This window comes from Equus przewalskii, chromosome 4 (assembly GCF_037783145.1).
Source record: "Equus przewalskii isolate Varuska chromosome 4, EquPr2, whole genome shotgun sequence".
In the NCBI taxonomy this organism is placed as follows: Eukaryota; Metazoa; Chordata; class Mammalia; order Perissodactyla; family Equidae; genus Equus; species Equus przewalskii.
Genome location: NC_091834.1, coordinates 38,154,422 through 38,173,959, shown reverse-complemented (window position 1 = coordinate 38,173,959; position 19,538 = coordinate 38,154,422). Strand labels below are relative to the sequence as shown.

Here is a 19,538-nt window from a genome sequence, read left to right as displayed (position 1 = left end):
AAAATTATGACTCAAACAAAGCCCACTTTACAGACAACATTTTTACAGCATTTTCCTGCTGATATACATTTCCATGCATACCTTTTCTCTGCTATAAAAAGGGAGAGCAGGGGTGCTTTGATTTATCAAATCAACATGTTTCTTTATTCTAAAACTAAATAAAAATAGATAAAAATTTTCCAAATAATTTTTTTAAAGTATAATTTGAAATGGCAAAAGATCACAAGGTAAATACATACGTAACGGTCTAACCTCCATCTGAACCACCATTCATACACATTCCCTTTCAGTTCAAAACACTTGGACAATGGCCAAAGAGAAAAGATCTTCTCAAATGCACCCTGAGAAAAGGAATCCAGAAAATAAATTAAGATGGTAAAAGTCAATACTTGCTTTGCAGTTCTGTTACAAAGTGTAGTTTTCTAAAGGGAAGAGTATATAAGGGTCATTCACAATTTTAAAATTCTATTTATTTCATTTGAAAATATCACTTAATTTGAAATTCATTTGAAAATAAATTAATTTTACTAATGGCTAATAAAGATGACTTAAAACTTTTTGTTAACTTACTTTCAATGCACATGAAGGGCTACTGAGACTGCAAAATCTTTTAAAAAGCTGGTAATTAGAAAAGTAGTCCATTTAAGTACACAAAAGATTGCATTAATCTAGTACACGAAACAGCTAATACTGATTGATTAAAAAACAAAAGTACAAAAGACTTCAGCCAATATGATATCAATACCCTAAAGAATTGTGGTTAAGGTTAAAATATAGTTTTTCTTTTCTAAATGTCCTTAATGATCTATAATTAAACATTTGAGTTAAAAGAATCCTCTGAATTAGCTCATCTTACTTAATCAACTATACCCAAATGCCATTTCTAGCCTTTGAAACGAAGTTTACAATTTTACTCTGGTCAAGTTAGTGAATGATACCCTCTTATTAATCTGACAGCCTGGAAAATCTGCGAATGAAGGGGCAGAAGTCTTGGGTACATTCCTGCACATTAATGAAGTCTTTCAAAGAAGAGAACAAAAACTTCAATTTCCAGACTAAAGAATGACGACAAGCTCTATTAAGGGACGTTCCATTATTAAACCTAATGCCACAGCATAAAAAATGTAACGTTACAATTTTTAAAAAGGTTATTAAAAACCAAAGAAAAATATGAAAATAGTATTATATTTCAGGTAATGCTGAATCCTTAGGTCAGACGAACTTTCTTTTGATAAAATGTAATATTTTCCATTTAACCACAGAACTTAAAATGCTTATGGTTTATTAAAAATAGATCCTATCAAAATCTATGCCTCAGAAAATTAAGGATGATTCTTATTAAGAGTTGCCGTATAAAGTACTTGTAGATCATATATAATATAGATATGAAATATAAAAACGATATAATAGGTATATATGAGATAGAGATATATGGTCTTATAGATCATATCACATATATATAAATGTATTTATAATTTAAAATTTTATTTCTGATTAAAATTTTATTTCTTATGTAATCAATAAACAAGTATTTATCGGGCAGCCATCTGTAAAAGACACTGGGCTATATGGGGCTATGTCCTTTTTTTCCTTGTTCAGTGGTTGACACTGATGCAAAGCTGGGGAAACCTTCTTAGTCTCTCTATTGAACCTCTGGGCTGCCTTCCTTTCTCTCCCTCAGATGCACCACAGTGTTAGGAATTTGAATGAATAACTGTGAAGCAGTTGCTGCAGTTGCCTGGCTATTTCTTTTTACATCTGCTTATTGTTTCCACACTATTTTAAATATCTCGGGCAGAAAATGTTGGAGGTCAGGAAGAATTATATAAATGCTTTATGTCTAAGTATGACAATAAGTATGAAAGCCTACAAAACAAACAAACAAATAGCTTTATAGGATTACAACACACACACACACACACACAAAATGCTTACATGGCATTTGCACCTGACGCAGCCAGGTACAAGACAGAGAGTGCTAGAGATGGAAGTAAACTTCAGAATATGTCACAACTATAGACATTCAAATTAAAATATTTTGTTGTAAATATCGTGCTACCCAAATAATATATCTGCCTGATGGACTGACCAGCAGGTAGCAGTTTGCCACCCTGCTAAAGTAGCTGAGAAGATCTCAACCATCATAATAGGAGGATAAAAGGTTAGAGAGAAGAAAATGATCAAAAATTTTATTAATAAACATGCTACATATATACAAGCTTCTTTTGCTCCTAAGTTGGTTTTACTAACTGCTAAAATTTTACTCTATGTAGTTATGGAAAAATCAAGCAACACTTTGAAGCAATGAATAATGCACAAATCAAGTCGCAAATTCTGTCAAGAGAATTTTGATCTCCACTTAGAGTAGTGTCTTGTAAGAGGCATTCAATAAACCTTTGATTGATCAAAGTCAAGTAAAATGGATTTTGAACAATTGCCAGAGGAAGAGCTTTAAATTGCTCTTACAACAAAAACAGTAGTGACAAAAGTAGATAGGTCTCAGAAGAACTACACTGAGTAGTCAACTATGGAGTGACACTTTTATTACAGTCATTAAAAAATGAAACTTAAAAAAAAGCTTTGACTCTTATCACATACTTTAATAGACTTAAATTTTAAAATAAAATAGAACAAAACATAAACCAAAAGAATGTACAAACCTGAGAATATGCCAAAAAACATATACATAACAGCAAGAAGGCGAGTTTCAACAGTAAGCCAAAATGCCAGAAACAATTTCCTACGAGAGAAAATATTTAATTTACTAAGAAATATAAATTTACATTAGAAAACATTAAATACTCTCTAGTTAATGTATTAATACTCTCTAATGTAATAATACTCTGCATGTTCTTAAACTAATTTAAGCTGACTACAGGATACACAAAATATATCCAAGTAGTATAAATTACAAGTAGGACAAAAAGGAAAAAAAGGTGGAGGATCCTTGCTAGGAATGAGGCTACAACATACACCTGATACCCTATATTACTGCTGTTCATTGACTATAAATATATTTGAAAATACCTCCTGGATTCAATTACACATATTCATTATTGAAAGTTACAACAAAATTTAGAACAATATACTCAATGTAATTCTAACAAACACTCACTTTGAATCTAACTTAGGTAACATGGCTTAAACATTAAAGTTCTAAGGAGAGAGCTTAAGAACTCCCTAATGGACTAGGATTTAACCATGATTTATTTTAACATATGCATATTTTAAGTTGTATGTTCACAATAATACATATTGATTATTCACCTGATTAATATGCTGGGTTTGTGTTGAGGAATTAAACTGCAGAGGCTGTCCAAGGACACTAACGGACTTTCTTAAAGGCCGGAACACAACTCTTTCCTGAAAACTTATTTGGCATTATAACGGAAGTTAACAGAAAATATCTTTTGATATATAATATTTAGTTGAAAGAGTTAAGTTAAATACATTATTAAAAATAAAAACTTCTGGGGCCAGCCTGGTGGCATGGTGGTTAAGTTTGCGTGCGCTGCTTCAGCGGCCTGGGGTTCACAGGTCTGGATCCCTGGTGCGGACCTAGCACTCACTGCTGGTCATGCCACGCTGCGGCGGCGTCCCAAATAAAACAGAGGAAGACTGGTACAGATGTTAGCTCAGGGCCAATGTTGCTCACAAAAAATAAATAAAAACTATTTTTCAAAAAAAGGGAAACTTTTATTTGAATGATATGATCTTGAGGGGAAAAAGTATTAGGATAAATGACTGTGGCCTCACTTTGAACATTATCAATAACTGGCTATATAAAATTTGAAGACGACAACCTTTTGGGCACTTAGGTTTTCTTATATGTAAAATAGATAGATAATCACTGCTTAAAGAGTTGTCTAGAAGATAATTACATTAGTGCTTTTCAAACTTGTTTGACAGAAAAAGCCTTTTTGCAAATGAATGTTTACCCCAAATCTCAATATATATTAAGAAATCAAATGAAGCAGAGCTGCCAAGATTGGAGCAGGATGTAGGGGCATGAAGCCCTGTTTGGCTTTCCCTTCTCTCTGCTAGTTGTCTCCATTCTGGCTCTGTGCAAGATAGTTTGAAAACTGTTGCATTAGTTAATATGTAAAAGGGCTCTGAAAAATTTAAATTTAAAAAAGCAACACAACACAATAAAAATATACACTATTATCCTACACTGTTAAATTACTTGAACTACTTAGCTGAAACCATTTAGAAACATAGTTTAAGAACAAAATTTCAAAATATCAATACTACACATAAATTTTAACTGTCTATATGTCTCAGTAAAAACAATAGCCTTTAGCAACTAAAAAGAAATTTAGTACATTGAAGGACTATATTTATTAACAATAATAAGAGAGTATATTTACCGTTTGCTTTTTTTTGGATTATCTGTGGCCATAGTGCTAAAGTAACATATATGACCATGAACCATACAGTGACCAAGGGGACAAAGTAATAGAACTGATAAGGCTGATCCATTACTATACACAACACCACTACCAGGAAATTGAGACGAAATAAGACCTATTGAAAACGAAAAGAAAAATGGTTTTCATTTCAGGTGTGCATGAAGAACAAAGATAGATTCTCTCTAACAGAGTATAAATGTTTATTTAAGACTAAAATAATAACAGTATATTTTACTAATCCCTAAAACTACATTTGTTCTACGATCACTGTAAAGAGTTGAATATAAAATATTTATGCATCAGTATATTAACTAAATCCCAGCAAAGCATCAGCCTGAGCTGTCCTCTGGCTACAATTACCATGTTGTTAAATGTAGAAAAAGACTCATAAACTTCCTTCCTAGGGCCATAGTTTATAAACAGAGATTAGATTACCTCAACGAAAAGAGTATCCATTTCATCTCTGTTTGATGTTGATTTTACCCCTTTTGGGATTGAGAGTTGTCATAGATACAATATAATATTACTTAAATTAAAAACTGTCTTTGGGACTTTTGTCACAGTCATTTCAGACAGTGTGATGTCACTCAAGGAACACAGAATTTGAGTAGATTGTTATTAGAGCTGTCCCACTTACTATGCGACTGTAGGCAAATTATGTAACCTCTCTGAGCCTCAGTGTCCTTGTCTGTAAAATGAAGATCACACCTCAGGGTTGTAATGATGGGTAAATAAACTAATGTTCAGAAACTGCCTAGCACAAGGTCGAAACAATATTAATCCTCTTCTCAGAGAAAACATAGCATATTCTAATAAGCCCAGGTAATTGTAAATTTCTACAGAACTGAAGTGAATCAGCAATGTAGTCCCTTGTGTAATAGTTCTTTAATTATACATTCATCTAAATTATATTTTCCCTTCACTCAGTAATAAATTATTTACCTCAAAATTATTCATCTCAAATTAAATACAACTTTAAAGTGCTATTTCATAAATTCAAATTATTCATGGCCTTATAATGACCATATTTATATTTTCTCAACATTTAGGCACAAAAGCATGTTGAAATGAAAGAAAAAGAAAGTAATTGAATTCATTCCCACCTGACATACTCTATGGATTCCAAAGTCTCCTTTGATCCAAAAGTATGAGAAATGCCCATACCCTGTCTGAAATAGATATGCAGCAACCAGAACACGAACGTGCATGTACACAGGCAAAAACTGTCGACAAAAATAAATAAGAAAAATATACGTTGGCATCATCATAACCAGTACATTTAACCAAGATAAAGGATCATCATTACCATTTGGCATTAGCCCAATGAGAAGATTTATTCTCAAAAGTTAGGCATTACAGCAGGGGTTAAGCAAATGTTCTTTGGAATCAGATATACCCAGATTCAAATTCTGATTCTGAGACTTACTAGCTACGTGACTTTGAGTTTTCTAAACTGCAAAATTAGACTACCACCTCCTTTCCCAAAGGGTGTTTGTGAGAAATAAATGAGTTAATAAATGTGAAGCACTTTGTACATTTCATCCAGTTAGAAGTAAATATATGATATCCATAATTATTAATCAGCATATATGCTGAATATAAGGTCACTCTGGATTTCAGATTTCCAAATGAGAAGATAAAGAAAAACCAAAAACCTTACAGTTTTGACTCCCTTAAATATGTAGACTTTAGACTTGTAAACAAAATTGTCGAATGACTACTTATAAATTTATTTAGCAAAAAAATACATATTTAAAAATATACAAACATAAGTTAGAAATATTATTTCCCTTCCACTCATTTTATGAAGTCATTTTATTTTATACTCCTACATCAATGTTTCGCCATGACCAAGACCCTTAGAATCACTTACCATAGTTTTTCAGAGCATCACCTCTTCACCTCTAAGTTGAATGAAATACAGCATATTTCTAATCTATATTCTATGGGAGTCAATTGGAAATATTTATCTCATTTACAAGCCTAATCCTCATAACCTTTCAATACTGTCATTCCACCTGTCTACCACCCATTGGTCCTTTAGGTGTATATTCATGCTCTCCACAACACAACTAGTGCACTGTTTCTTAAAATGATGTTTAAAAGGCTTGTTCAGTGACATCTAACCTTTGCAATTATAAGACCATTCATTTAGGGATAATTACTAAATCTTTGTAGAATTTTTTTGGCTTCTATTTTTATAGACCCATCTGATCACCACTGTAATTATCCAGCATTAACACTGCTTATGGTCACTTTAGGTTAATGTGTCTTCCCAAAGTGATACTTTCTAGGATAAAATAAAATAATTAAGCAGACACCTTAAATAGATTTTATAAGGCCTTGAGTGTATGCATCTTTTGTATATATCCTTGAGAATCCTATCTTTTAAGACACCTAGGGAGAAGGAAAAAATGATTTTGTCCAGGTACAGAAGGCACTGGGTGAGCAAAGAAAGGGTCCTCCCATCTCAGGGAGGAGGTAACACTTAGAAAGTATGACACATCCTATACGGTGTACAATGGCAGTCCATCAGTATCTGAGTTCTCTGAACACGGGAGAAAGAGAGGTCTAAGTTTTTTAAATTTTGAAAGTATAACAATATTTGGTCAAACTTCCTAAAATACAGTAAAGGGCAGACTATAAAACACAATAATCCAAGTTGTTATCTTTTGATAGTAACTTGCCTATTCCAAATCCTTTGCAATTGTCATCTACAAAGTTTCTTGCTAACTTTAAATTGTTCAACAGGATGACATGAAATACTATGCTTAGATTGTCAGTTGTTTCTACTACATTAAATTAAGGCCAAGTAAATACAAATAAATTATTGCCCTATCTTTTAAAAAAGTATCTATTTTGCTTTTACAACTATACATTGCCCTAGAGTCAGCAGGTGTTAGGAGAAGAATGGAAAGGCAGAAAGACTGGGTAGGAAATAAAGAGGGTCTCTAAATGGTAGAGAGTATAAAACACAAAAGAGTTGGTGCCCTTAAAGAAACATTAAAGTGGCATTATTGCCTATATTTTCTGAACTTAAATTCAAAATACTTACTGTACTTGCTCCAGATATATGATAAATCAAAATCACAAGTTGCATCCAGCCTTTCCATTCATCTGTTTGTTCTCTATTTAATACTTTAGTCTGTGTAAAAGAACCAAAATCTTTTAAAATTCATCATGAAGCTACTGTTTGAACAGTATACATTAAGTATGTGAAAATTTTTCTTACAGAATGTTAAAGCTAATGCTTCTGTCAAAAGAGCCTTGGGGGGGAAATACAATTAAAGATGGCCATTTCATTTCTTGATAAACATACAATAAAACTATTTAAAATATAATATAAATTGGAAAACTAATAGAAACTAAAAAAGATTTTAAATATTTAAGTTGACATTTATGGTTTTAGATTAAGATTACATTTAAATTATGACAGATGTGCTTGTAAAACTAAAAGATGGCATTTTATAATTTTAAGAAAATCTTAGAATTTCAGTTAGAAAAGATCTTACAGTTCCCTTACACTTTATTGTGAAAAAAAGCTCTATCATTATAGTTTATTTTCCCTAGAATATTCTCACTGGAGATGAAAAACTGATTAATCATCCTCATATGAGAGCTATTTCTTAGAATAGAATTTATTAATTCAAATAGATCATGCCTTATAAAGGAGTTACACTAATATTCTTAGCAACTACAGCAACGCTAAAATAAGAAATTCAGAATATTGCAAATAGTGCCCACATTATTAGATAAGTTCTAATTAATGTGTAGATATGTCTACTGTATAAATATATAAATATACGTGCATACAGGCATTTATTAATATAATTACTTTTTTTACTTTATAAAAGATAAAAGTATTTTATGTTTGAAGACCATTATAAAACTGGGAGTGCCTCCACTTTCTCCACCCCAAGCAGGCAAAATAACACTAAGTCATGACATCTTTTTCACAGGTCATTATTTTCCAACTTTCCAACAACCTTTATGAGACTCTTAAGAGTCCACTAAGTGAATTACAACTGCAATATTCCTCTTTTTTATATACGTTTGTATATTCTGGCATAATAAATGATATTATTTCTTTAATTTAGAGTTTGTAATGAGATAAGAATAACATGACCTAAAAAGAAAATAACTCTTACCTCTTTAGTATTTTCATTGTAAAATACTCCCAAAACCAAGATGTAGATAATTGGAATAAAGAAAGTTGAATGTGTATAAAATTTGTTTTCCTTCATAAATAGATTTGCACGGTCACACATATAGAAGTAAGCCATAATCAAGCCAAGTTTGCAGAAAGACTGTAAAAGTATTTCTAATGGAGACACAGGGGTATTGATAATATTTTTCTTTTCCTCTCCACTTTCCAAATCAGTACATGGCTTATTCTTCCGATGAGCATTACGATGAATTATATAAAAAATTAAATATCCGACAATAGATAAAGTGAAAAAACAAGCGGCTAGCTTCTGCATGAGAGTAAGAGGAGGCCGAGGTTGACAACAGGAACCATCTACAGGCTTCAAAATCTTATTGCAATACACGTTCATGAGAATCATTGCACTCTGTGAACAAATCAAGTTATTTGGTTATTATCTTGTCAGTAGTGTATTTCTCCTGTGAATACTACTGACTTTTCAGCACTGAAACCAAAACGCTTTTGTACTTTTTGCTACCATTTCCCAAACACTCATGCAAATAATGGTGGTCCTTCAATTTGGAATAGCTAGTTCAGGGCTTTTCAAACTTCTTGGGCTATGATCCATAATGAAAAATTCATTTTATAATGTGATCCAGAACACACACACAGGAAATAATGGCGATCCTTACTACTTGGAATGCACACTGATATTTTCTATTCTAGTCTTTTAAAAAAAAACAAAACTGATTTCATTGCCGCTACTGGGCCATGACCTTCAGTTAAAAAAATAGATGTCAAAGACCAAAGAATTTTAATTAGCAGATTTTCAATAAAGAAGATACCAGGATACTTAAGACAGTCTCAAGCTTTAGATATGGAAAAAAAAACCAAAACGTAAGATAACTGCCATTGAAAAATAATTCTTAGCTAACAATATTTGTAATATGTCTTTCATTTGGTTTACAGTTTATTGACCACTTAGGATGCTACAGTTTTAAGATTTCTAATGTTAAATAAAATGTGGAATCTTCGACATGGTTTCATTATAATAAAAATATTCTAGGCAAGCTGTCAAGATTCTGTCTAGTTAAAGGTTCAGTCAAATCTAGTTTTATAAAAACTTTATAGTTTACGCATCTTTGAAACTCTAAGATGATTATATTATTTAAGCCTAAGCATTCAAAATACTCAACTATTTAGAAAATCTCATTCTTTCAGCCCTGAGATTTCAGGAGGTTCTGTGCCTGCCATCCCTGCAGATGCTAGCCTACAAACTCCATCCCAGGTTCTTAACCAGTTTCAGGGGGTCCATAACACCCCTTAAAGTATATGGAGAACTATGTGTGTGTATACGCAAACATCTGCAGGAGAAGAACGGAATCATTGCTTTTTATCAGATACTCAAAGGAGTTATGTGATCCTCAAAAAGGTTAAGAATCACTGCTTTATAAGAAAACTAACTCTAAATAATATCTGTTGTACTGTGTGAAAATGTATAATTATACAGTTCTCTTTCACACTTAATCTAAAATCTCTTTCCATCCATCAATTTGGATTTGTTCAGTATGCACTATGTACCTTGAATACTGCTTAGTATATAAGAACTATAAAGAAATAATAAAAATTATTCCACATATTAAAAAATGTGCTCTTCACAGAAGTCAATCTTGTAAGTTTAAGGTTTAAGGAAAAGAGAACATAAAACAGCAGTTTTCAAACAAGAGTGTGATGAGAACTTACAAGCTTGTTATGAGACAAGACACACTAAGAGTGACTAGCACTCAATAAATGAAGTTTCATTTCCTCTCTTCCATAACTTCTTTTTCTCTTAGAGTATACTAAAACTCTCACTTATATCTTCAGCTAGATGATAGGAAGTAAAATTATTTCTAGATGTAGGGTTAGATAGAATAACTACAAGTAATTAAGATTGCAATAAAATAAATTATTAGCAGGTTCTAGTGACTTATATCTACAACCGATTAGATATTAGATAGTTTCTATCTACTGACAGATACAAGAATTCTTACAGTTTCTCTGCTTGATTCAGGAAGATGTAAGCCATCCAAAGATTCCATGATGGTTTCTTGAGCAATTAATTTGGAAACACTGAACATCTTAACATTCGATTTAGAATTTCTGGTGCTACTATTCAAAATACTGACTGCAGCTTCATTGTAGGCATCTATCTTCTCATTAGTGATCATTTTTCTATTTTCACTTAAGAGATCTTCATAAACAGGATCTGCACATGAAACACATTTTTACAAACCCATTTAAAATATCCCTATGGGTAGAAGTTGTGATCATACAAGTTAGTTGACTGCATTTCATACTTTGTTTTTCAAGTTCAGAGAATTCCAGGCACCTATAATTTATTTTTAAATAAAGCTGGCTAAAGTTTGTAATAGATTTCCTATCTTACATTCAAATTTTTTTTTTTCTTAAAGATTGGCACCTGGGCTAACAACTGAATTATATTCAATTTTTTAATCAACCAATATTTCCCTCAAATTTAAAGAACTTTTATCCCTCTTTTCGCTTTCAGGAAACATTTTTATGCATGTCTTAAGAGTTTAAAATTTTTGGATGCTGGGTTATTCTGGATAACAGGAATTTAAAACTGGATTATGGAAGACTGCCTAATTAAGAACAGCAGCCAATCTTTTTTCCCTCCTCTCACTCCTTAATTTTGCAAACTTTCTTCATACAATTAGGAGGTAATATTATTGAGGACTGAGGTCCCTTATCACTTACCATAATAATTTAACTTTTTCAAATTTTAGTAAAAGGTTAACAATCCCTCTTTAACTAAAATAGGGATTGTGGAACAGATTATCCCCACCCTTGTAATTCCTCACAGCTTCACATTCAACTTGGAAATAACCAGAAGAGTTTCTGACAACTTGAATTGCTAAAATACCTAAGGCATTTCATATTGTACAAGGTATTAAATAATAAACATTCAATAAACTCCTGGAAGGAGCTGATCTAATGTCAACTTTCTCTTAAAAGAATTTCATTACCAAGTATAAATTAGATAGTATGAATTTAAATACATTCTATCAATTCCAAAGAATATTTGCTTTTAATGAGTCTAATATTATGAAACAGACAAGAATTTTTTTCCCTATATTTCCCAATCATAATAATTATACTTTGAAAGAAATAAAAAATTAGAGATAAATATTTTCTTTGCCTTTAGAATGTATTCTCTTTGTTATATTTTGCAGCCATTGTGTCTGCTAAGGCTCTTTGGAGGATATTTTTATTTATTTATTATTTATTTTTTACTTGTCATATTTATTGGTCTGTTCCTTAAGTTGAAGAAAGGAAAGAAAACACCTCAAATTTATTCTAACTTTGCAAACCTTATTTCAAAATTTATTCTCATAAAGCAGTAATTTTGCTTCTTGAAATAGGAGATAATAAAAACTCATGCCTCAAAATATATATAAAATGCTATTTTTTCATTACTCATCCCTTACCTTGTAAGACCCAATATACATCACTAGTCTTTGCCAGTTTTTCTAACAGTGGTGCTATGGAGGTAATGTTCGTCTTGTACTGGGAAAGGGCTTCATTGCTGCCATTGTGAATCTTGATGGACCACTAAGAGGAAGGAAAAATTACGCATTAATTCAGTATTTATCACAAAAAAATTACAGCATATAATTTACTCTATCATAACAAAGGTTATTATTTTAAGATAAGTCCCATTTTTATTCGATTTAGAATAAAATATTGTCCAATTATTTCATGAAATAGATGAAGGCAGTTAGAAAAAGCTGATATAAAATTAGGCTTTCAATATATAACATTCAAGAAGAACGTAATTTTAGATATAAAATAATATTGACGTTTAACACCAAATTTCCTAAGTTCATCCAGAACTTTTTATTAAAATTCATCAATCTCATTAATTATAAAAGAAATACGAATTAAAATATAAGTACAATCAAGAATTCTATTTAACATCAGTTAACATTTTCTTCGCATGTTCTTAAGTATGAAACAAAAATCACTATGTGAGAATACAGATAATAACTTACTGTGGCAGCTCCTGCTACAATTACATGGGGCTTTGCAACAGAATCCTAAAGAAAGAAAAATCTTTATAATAGTGTTATATCCAGTTCAGGGAATTAATATAAGTAACATCACTTAATTTTTTTCTTAAATTTAAGTTCTTCTGCCTTCTAAATGTGTTCTAATTTTCTAGAGTTCCTTATTGGACAAGATGGACAACCAATGCCTAAAACCTTCATAGTTACATGGTTATATAGGCTGGCTTGTATGGTTAATTCTCTGGTGATATTTAAAAAGAACAAAAACCAAAAAATACAGCTGAAATCTAATATGGCCTAGTATTATTCTGAATTCTGAGTAAATTGCTTAGAGTAAAGCTCTTGTATATTATGTCAGCCAACTAAAAAGTATTCTTGAAAGCCTACAGGGTACTCAGATAAGTGTTAAATAAAATACAAGGTCAGTGCTCTAAAGAAACATAATCTTTTGGGAAAGCTAAATCCAGTTATGCATTTAACAAAATAAACTGACAATTATTATAGACCACAATGTGGAAAAACAAGGAGAAATTTGGTAGAAATCCACACCAACTGCAAACTGCACTATCAATAATACTACCAATTATATAAAACTTAGTCATTTACTAAGTACTTTCTCTTAAATTAGCTCATTTTAATATAGACTCCTGTCGCCTGTGAGATGGGCAGGACGACACTATCCATAACTTATGAAGTAAGGATACAGACTTTACATGTTTATAGGGTACTGCTGAGGCCTGGCAGGGACAGAGCCAGAACTTAAGTCTTCTGACTCCTGAGTTCCATGCACTTTCCACAACACAGATGACCTGATATTACAATCATGTGCACAGGATACTATTAAAAATTAAAAAATTAGAAAATCTGACCCATGTACATATATATAACACGACAGTTACTGTTTCATTATAAAGGTTATACATGCTCAGTGTAGAAAACTATGAAAGCAGAGAATAACAACAAAATCAACCTATTTCCCTTCAGAGATACTCCCATTTCCAGTCTAGCGTGCTTCATTTTACATTGCTATTTGAGTGAAACTTTTTCTTCATCCCTAGGTGGCTCCCTTTCTCATTCTTCACAGTGCTTATCCCAAATCTTATTTTCCCTTACACAGGTCCCTCTTGTCCTCCTCCTCCTCACTTTCAGGATAAAGTCTAATTCTCAAACTTCATAGAGAAATAGACTTCACCTGGCTTGTGTGCTCTTGCCTTTCTTCTTCCAGTCTTATAACTTTATCCATATACTCAGCCTATTTTCCTCTGACAAGAGAGTAAAGAAAGTATGTCGCTATTCTTCGTAATGGCTAATCCTTTACTCTGTGTCTATACCCCCTCCCTTTTTACTTCTGGGACTATATTCATGAATCATCTCCTCTAACTCTCGTATGATCAGTTTCGTCCTCCTTCTCTACCCTTCTTCCTTCCTCAATCTACAAAGTGTTAAATCATCTTTATCCTCAAAAGATGCTCCTTCAACTCTGTCTCACTCTCAAATTCTTCCCCCTCACACCCTTAACCAACAGATTACATGGAAGAGCATTCTGCCCTCACTATGCCAATTTCTTTCTCTCTCATTTATGTTTCAACTTCTCATGTTTTGATTTTGGCCTTCACCATCCCTTAAAACTGCCCTCAGAGTCCACTAATGAACTGGATTGCCAACTCCTGTAGCTTCATTCTACCCTGTCTGGTTCCTAAAGTGACCTACTTGACTATCCACTTCTTAAATCTCTTTCCTCTCCTGTGTATTATGTTAGTTATTCTTCTCCTGTTTTTCTTTCCACCCCTTTTACTGCCTCTTCTCAGAATCTTTTTGATAGTTCCATTCCTAAGCTCTCTTCTTTAAATCTAACTCTCTGCCTATTCAATTTCTTCCATTCAAGTAACTTCAAATGTCACCTCACTCCATAGCAAGACTCCTCAGACTTCTTAATGACCACCATTCACATAGAGATGTACATCTAAATCACTCGTTTCTTCACAATTTAGCCTAATTTCCTACTACTACCCCACTATATTGTATTCTCCTGTTTAAAACTTTCAGTGGTTCTCCACTACCCTCAAAATAAAATCAATCCAACATTCTTATTTTGGGGAGATATACTCTGAAGTATTTAGAAGTAATCAAAAAATGGACAAAGTAAATCGATACCCTATCAAATACAGCTTAGGATATTATTCATAGTCTAGTATCTGCTTACCTTATCTCTTAGGTCTCTTCCAAAATGAAGAGTATGAAATTAACAACCAAACCAAACATAAATAGAGAAGCACTTTGAATTCTAGCTCTAGCCACATTAAAACTGCCGGTGATACCTTGAATAGGCTATACTCTATCTTCAGCATCCTTGCATATGCTATTTCCTTTGCATGGAATAACCTCCTTTCTCACTCCAGACCCACCTTTAAGATCACTTTATCTGAAAACTAGTTTTAAAAACTTTAAAAATTAGCTTTAGTGCCTATCCTCTGTAATCCTATTTACCCTATACTTTCCCCATTTTGGCACTTGTCATATTGCTTCCTTAATTACCTATATCTGCCACTCATCTAGTAGCTCTTTGAGGAAAGGAACTCTATTATGTTAACCAGGGTACCAACAGTTTTTAGCCTAGTGCTGAGAAAACGGTAGGTGATTTATAAATATCTGTTGACTAACAGTAGAGTCGTCTAAATTCAACTTTGTTTTTATGCCTGTAGACTTCTATTAGGCTACTTCAGTTAATTAGTATATCTTTCTAACCCACAGTTCTTTTGGAAATATTATCTCCTCGGTAAAGTGGGTTTTTCTTTTTTTTTTTTTTTGGTGAGGAAGATCGGCCCTGAGCTAACATCTGTTGCCAATCCTCCTTTTTTTGCTTGAGGAAGGCTGTCGCTGAGCCAACATCGGTGCCAATCTTGCTCTATTTTGTATATGGATGCCACCACAGCATGGCTTGATGAGCAGTGTGTAGGTCTCCGCCTGGGATCCAAACCTGCGAACCCCAGGCTGCCAAAGTACAGTGTGCGAACTTAACCACTACACCATCGGACCAGCCCCGGGTAAACTTTTTTAGATCATCACCTATACTCTAACCAACCCCAACCCTAAGGACCTCCATCCATAGTGCTTTTATAGTCCTTGGTGCTCAATACTGTTGTTACTCTTCATCTTACCACATCATTATTCATCAAAAAGTCACTATCTACTAGACTGTAAATTTCGAGGGCTGAGACTGGGTCTAATTCCCAGCCACACTCCTGATACCCAGCAGAAAGCTAAAAATAGTACATAAAAAATAAAAACATAGATCTTTGTATTCTCAGGATCTAGCAGCTTGCTATGGAATTAGTCAAACATAAATACATAAATATATGCATACATACATATTCTTTGAATGAATGAAACCAATCAACTAATCAATCTTAGATAATTACATGGCCATCTACCTGAAAAAGTTGAATATTCCTTTTGACCAATAATCATAAGGAGTCTGACATTAGAATCTAAAGCTCCAAAAACTAGTTTTAGCTAATTACAAGAATTGAAAATCTGGTTAAGGGGGCCGGCCCTGTGGCCAAGTGGTTAAGTTTGTGCGCTACACTTCAACGGCCCAAGGTTTTGCCGATTCGGATCCTGGGCTGGACGTGGCACTGCCTGTCAGGCCATGCTGAGGCGGCATCCCACATGCCACAACTAGAAGGACCCACAACTAAAAATATACAACTATGTACCAGGGGGCTTTGGGGAGAAAAAGGAAAATTAAAATCTTTAAAAAAAAAAAAAAGAAAATCTGGATAATCAACATATCTCCAGGTTAGTAATTAATAAGGGTTTTCTGTAATCTTGCAAGACTTATAAATTATATTGCAATGATGTTTGTTTAACTGAATTTCTACTACTTTAATGGATATACTTTTGGGACCAGCACAAATATGAAACATGTTTAAATCATTTGAAATATACATATAACATTATTCTACACTTCTGGACATTTAAAAACTTATCAATAGAAACAAAATACAATTAATTGTGCAAGATCCCAATTTATCACAAAGTTGAATTCTAGAAGTCTGCATGTTTGGTTTTTGAAAACTTAAACACACTTTCTCAAAGAAACAAAGCTAGAAATGTTAACTAAGTTCTCACCAGATCCCACAAAAGCCTATTTGGTGTATGATGTGGTTGCAGTACTAAACATTTACTGTGAAAAGAAGCAAAGAAAAACACCATTGCAGCACAAGTAATTAAGCAAAACAAGGTCAACAAAATTGAATATTGTTTTATCCATCCAAAATGCAAATACTTCTGGGAAAGAATACAGGTTTAATTAAAGGACTGACAAGGAGGCTATATGTGGGCTACTGTGACTACTGGAGGTTCTAAAGTGGACTTGTGAGAACTTAGGGCTTTTCTGAGGTTAATAGTCTACTTGCCCTTATATCTAATTTATCTCCAAACATTATGAACCAAAACATACTAGGCTGGACTTTTGGTCACAAATGTAATGACAAAAGGGAAGAAAACAGGCTATTAAGAAAAAGCTTCCTGAAGTATCTGGGCATGAGTTTGAAGGATAAAGTGGAAATATGCTCAAGAGGATGTGTATTATGCTAGAGAGATTACCTGGGTTTGAATGAACTGAGCTACAGCAGTAACAGAAAATTTTAAGTCTGGAAAGTATGGTATAAGCCTTAGGGTTAGAATGGCGATAGCAGAGATGCTAGATCAAAATGTCTCTTCTCAGTAAAATGATAGAGTCAATACAGCACAGCTTAATTGCTATCAAGAAGGTTGGTATGAAGTACAGGAGAGTGGGACAGTGAGCAAGGGGGAGAAAAACAATGGATGCTCATGAGCTTTAAAAATTTGGCTGCTCAAAACCCAAAAGGCTGTATTTTCAAATACAGACCTCAGTCCACACTTTGATACATTGTTTCATGGAACCATTAACTTCTGGATGCCACAGAAAATCCTAAAAGAGAAATTAAGAAAAGAAAAAGTCAAAGAAACTGATATACCCACCATTCAAAATAAACATTAGCATATCTCTTAGAGAGTACAGAAAAGAAAAACACCACCTTGTCTACAACATCTTCATCTCTCAGTTCAACTTGGCAAGAATCTCACAATAGTGCTCCTTGTATCTACTTTTGCCTCCCTCTAAACTACTTTCCACATTTTAGTCAGAGTAATCTTTTAAAAATTTAAATCTGATCTTGCTACATCCCTGCTTAAATATTCAAGGCCTTCCAACTCCCCTCAGAATAAATTCCAAAGTCCTTAAAATTGCTAAGAAGATGCAGGATCTGGCCTCTGCCTACACATTCTGCCTCTTCTCCTGACACTTTCCCCCTTGCTCTAAGTACTCTGCTGGTTCTCATTCAGCTCCTAGAATGCATTATGTGCTCCTTTTTCTCCTGGACTTTGCACATACTGTCTCTTCTTCCTACAGTGCTGGTACATTCTTCCACTGAGCCTGACAAGCTCCTACTTATGAGGCCTCAGTTAAAACATCACTTCCTCAAGGATGTGGTTCCTTTAGTTCCTTGCTCTATACATTCCTAATGCCCCACTTTTTCCTTTTTGCCATCCTTATCCCACATTCAACTGAATGTAGAAAACTATAATGACTTGCAAGCTCTGTTAGGTCTAGGACATTTTTGTTTTGATCCCCACCATATTCATAGGAGAAGTCGCTGTCACTGGAAATTCAGAAAATTCACATATGTTCTTTCATGGACACATACTAGTTTCAAATTAATGTACAAGACTATTTTTTCCTTGATAAAAATCTGAAACCAAGTTTTCTATTTTATTACACAAAACAGTGAAGAGAAACATTCACTCAATTATTTTACTATTCTGATCTATTCTCCATACACTCAAGCATATTTAATATGTATAAAGGATTGGCTGATCCGCAAATAAATTAACAAATGAATATAGTTTCAACATTATAACATTTAGCTTACTATTACATGGACTTACTACTTTAACTGACGCAATCTTGTCTTCAAAAGGAATGTTTTCATGCTGCCATAAAAAAAGAGAGACAACAGAGAAATATTAACGTAAAGATTAATTTTATGTAAATAACTTTCCCTTTAGCTGTTTTAATTCATTTACACCCCATATCTCAATTATCTATATTCAACCCGAAAGGAAAAAGACCTGCTAGAATACCAAGAAGTAAGTGATACTAGTTAAATTGTTCATATGTGATTTTCAACATCTAAGATATAATTCAAAGATAAAACGTTAACTACAAACAAGTAGACATGTGAACATGCTTATATAAATTATCTTTTTGCCAAGCTTGCGTCAATTCCAATTTAGTCCTAGTATTATTATTTATAGCAGGTATGGATTGCTTCCCTACATTTGCTGAGTCCCTTCCAGTTAGACAGGACCACATGGATAAGTCTGGCCAATGTAACGTGGCTAGATATGATGGGGGTAGCTCGCAGGCTGAATTTCCCAGGGTATTTCTCTCGTCTCTGGCTTAACTTGATGCAGAGACCGAGAGACTGAACGTTCCAAATGGTACAACTGCAAGATGGCAAAAATTCCAACAGCAGGAATCCCTGAATGACCATGTGGAGCAAAGCCTCTTGCCAACCCACCTAGGAGATGCAGTGCTAAGTGAGAAATGAACTTCTGTTTTGTTAAGATTGTAGGGTGGTTTGTTGCTACAGCAACATCTAGTCCATTCTCATCAATATACTAGTATAGGTCCTGTCTGAACGGAGTGGACATATATGACTCCGGGCAATTGTAGGTTTCACTTTGAAGACTATAGTAGATAAATAGTCCAGCTGTAGAAAAAAATCAAAATTTAGAGACAACTTCTTGTAACCAAGTGTTCCATGTAAAGAATAGAAATCCTTTCAGAGTTAAAAATCCAGAGTGGGGAAAAAAAATCCAAGG

General features: G+C 33.3%; 1 protein-coding gene across 4 annotated transcripts in view; it reads right to left on the bottom strand.

Annotated features, from left to right (window-relative positions):
• Positions 1-19,538, bottom strand: part of CASD1 (CAS1 domain containing 1) — a 45,760-nt gene that overhangs the window by 9,308 nt on the left and 16,914 nt on the right. For all 4 annotated transcript variants that reach the window (XR_545503.2, XM_070615664.1, XM_070615665.1 and 1 more), the window contains 11 exons: positions 18,600-18,644; positions 17,521-17,583; positions 12,612-12,656; positions 12,048-12,171; positions 10,590-10,804; positions 8,561-8,983; positions 7,468-7,557; positions 5,516-5,635; positions 4,371-4,527; positions 2,661-2,740; positions 240-341 (listed from right to left, as the gene is read on the bottom strand). Coding sequence is in view for 3 of the 4 variants with exons in the window: in XM_070615664.1 (XP_070471765.1) it covers positions 240-341; positions 2,661-2,740; positions 4,371-4,527; positions 5,516-5,635; positions 7,468-7,557; positions 8,561-8,983; positions 10,590-10,804; positions 12,048-12,171; positions 12,612-12,656; positions 17,521-17,583; positions 18,600-18,644 (1,464 nt within the window). In the remaining variant the exon portion in view is untranslated. The remainder of the gene's footprint in view (positions 1-239; positions 342-2,660; positions 2,741-4,370; positions 4,528-5,515; positions 5,636-7,467; positions 7,558-8,560; positions 8,984-10,589; positions 10,805-12,047; positions 12,172-12,611; positions 12,657-17,520; positions 17,584-18,599; positions 18,645-19,538) is intronic.